The following is a 1,797-nucleotide window of genomic DNA, read 5'->3' as shown; positions in this document are numbered from 1 at the left end:
AGCCCCAGCCCCAGCCTCTGCCGACTCCCCGGAGCAGCACTTCGCAGGGCTGCACGCAGCCCTGTGTGACACCATCTCGGACTCCGTGGCCCACTCCCCACCTGAGAAGCTACGTGAGTGGCTTGAAACAGCTGAGCCTTGGGGCCGGGCAGCGTGGCAGGACTGCCAGGGTGTTCAGGGACTGCTGCGTAAGCTGCTATCACAGCTGCAGAGCTTCGTGGGCACCCATCAGTGCCCCTTCCCTCATGTGGTACGAGCTGGTGCCATCTTTGTACCCATCCACCTGGTGAAGGAACGGCTCTTCCCTCGGCTGCCCCCTGCATCTGTGGACCACGTGCTGCAGGAACACCGTGTGGAGCTGCGACCCACCACACTGTCGGAGGAGCGGGCGCTGCGGGACCGGGCCTTACATGGCTGCTCATCGCGTATGCTGAAGCTGTTGGCCCTTCGCCAGCTACCGGACATCTACCCTGACCTGCTGGACCTGCAATGGCGGGACTGTGTCCGCCGCCAGCTGGGTGAGCATGGGGCAGCCCCTGTAGCCACCAGAGCTGTGTGAGAGCAAGTGACAGGTGTGTGAGTTGTGTGAGTGGGTCACTGCTGGGGTCTGGGTGACTCTTGGTCCTAGGCCTTCGGGAAGGCCAGTGGACCAGAATTTGTGCCTAGCAGTAGAGGGCAGGTTTTCAGGGTGGGCTTTACGTCTAGGGCTCCTTTATGGGCCTCTGAGCAGGCTCAATTGCTCAGTCCCTGTGGAAGCTTCCCTCACTTTCTTGGATTCCCCTTTCTGCTTGTGCTTTCTCCATCTTTGGTGGGGCTTTTCCTTTGGTCTTGCTAGGGTTCTGGCCAGACCTTGGTTTCTATCTGTGTCCATCCCAGTCTCCCTTCTTCTGAATTCTAGCCCTAAGATCCTACTGGATGGTTGCCTCTGGCGATCTCTCTAACACTTCCAAAATCACACTTCAAGCTTTCTGTAAGCCCACTTCCCACTTCAGTCTTTGCCATTTCAGTAAAACCTGCTGGGGTCCCACCTTCCTACGTATCTTTTTCTAACTCTTTTTAGGTGTGTGGTGGTGGTGATGTGCCGTAGAGTCAGAACCAACTCATAGTGACCCTGTACAGGGTTTCCAAGGCTATAAACCTTTACGGGAGCAGAAAGCCTCATCCTTCTCCCGCAGAACAGCTGGTAGTTTCGAACTGCTGACCTTGCGGTTCGCAGCCCGATTCGTAACCACTATGCTACCAGAGCTCCTTCTTTCAGTCGTGTATATACACAGTGTCTTGGTTGTCTAGTGCTGCCATAACAGCACTACCACACAGAGATGGCTTCAAAGAACACAAAATTATTTTCTCATAGTTCAGGAGACCAGAAATCTGGATTCAGGGCACCGGCTTTAAGAGAAGGCATTCCCCTGGGCTCTGAAGGAAGATCCTTGTCCCTCTTCAGCCTCTGTAGCCCAGGTGCCTGGGTTCCTTGGCGATTCTCCCCTCACCTAGTATCTGTTTTCCCCAGTATGTCCTTATGTGTTTCTGTCTCTCTGCTGCTCTTTAGAACTCAAACATGATTAGGTTAGGACATACTCTACACAGTTGTTGTTGTCAGGTGCCATCGAGTTGGAACTGAGTCATAGCGACCCCATGCACAGCAGAACGAAACAATGTCCGATCCTGGGCCAACCTCACTACTGCCGCCACACTTGATGCTTCCTGGCCGATCCATCTTGTTGGGGGTCTTCCTCTTTTTCTCAGACCCTCCACCTTACCCAGCATGACATCCTTCTCCAGCGACTGTTCTCTCCG

The 1,797-nt window shown here is 54.6% G+C and overlaps 1 protein-coding gene across 1 annotated transcript in view; it reads left to right on the top strand.

Moving 5' to 3' along the window:
• The window catches only part of LOC102826647 (chromosome unknown open reading frame, human C15orf39), a 7,352-nt gene that overhangs the window by 2,334 nt on the left and 3,221 nt on the right, over window positions 1-1,797 (top strand). The window contains exon 2 of the mRNA XM_006866563.1: window positions 3-518. Coding sequence (XP_006866625.1) covers window positions 3-518 — 516 coding nt within the window. The remainder of the gene's footprint in view (window positions 1-2; window positions 519-1,797) is intronic.

Source organism: Chrysochloris asiatica, unplaced genomic scaffold, assembly GCF_000296735.1.
Source record: "Chrysochloris asiatica unplaced genomic scaffold, ChrAsi1.0 scaffold00092, whole genome shotgun sequence".
Taxonomy (NCBI): domain Eukaryota; kingdom Metazoa; phylum Chordata; class Mammalia; order Afrosoricida; family Chrysochloridae; genus Chrysochloris; species Chrysochloris asiatica.
This window is presented reverse-complemented; position numbering and strand designations above follow the sequence as displayed.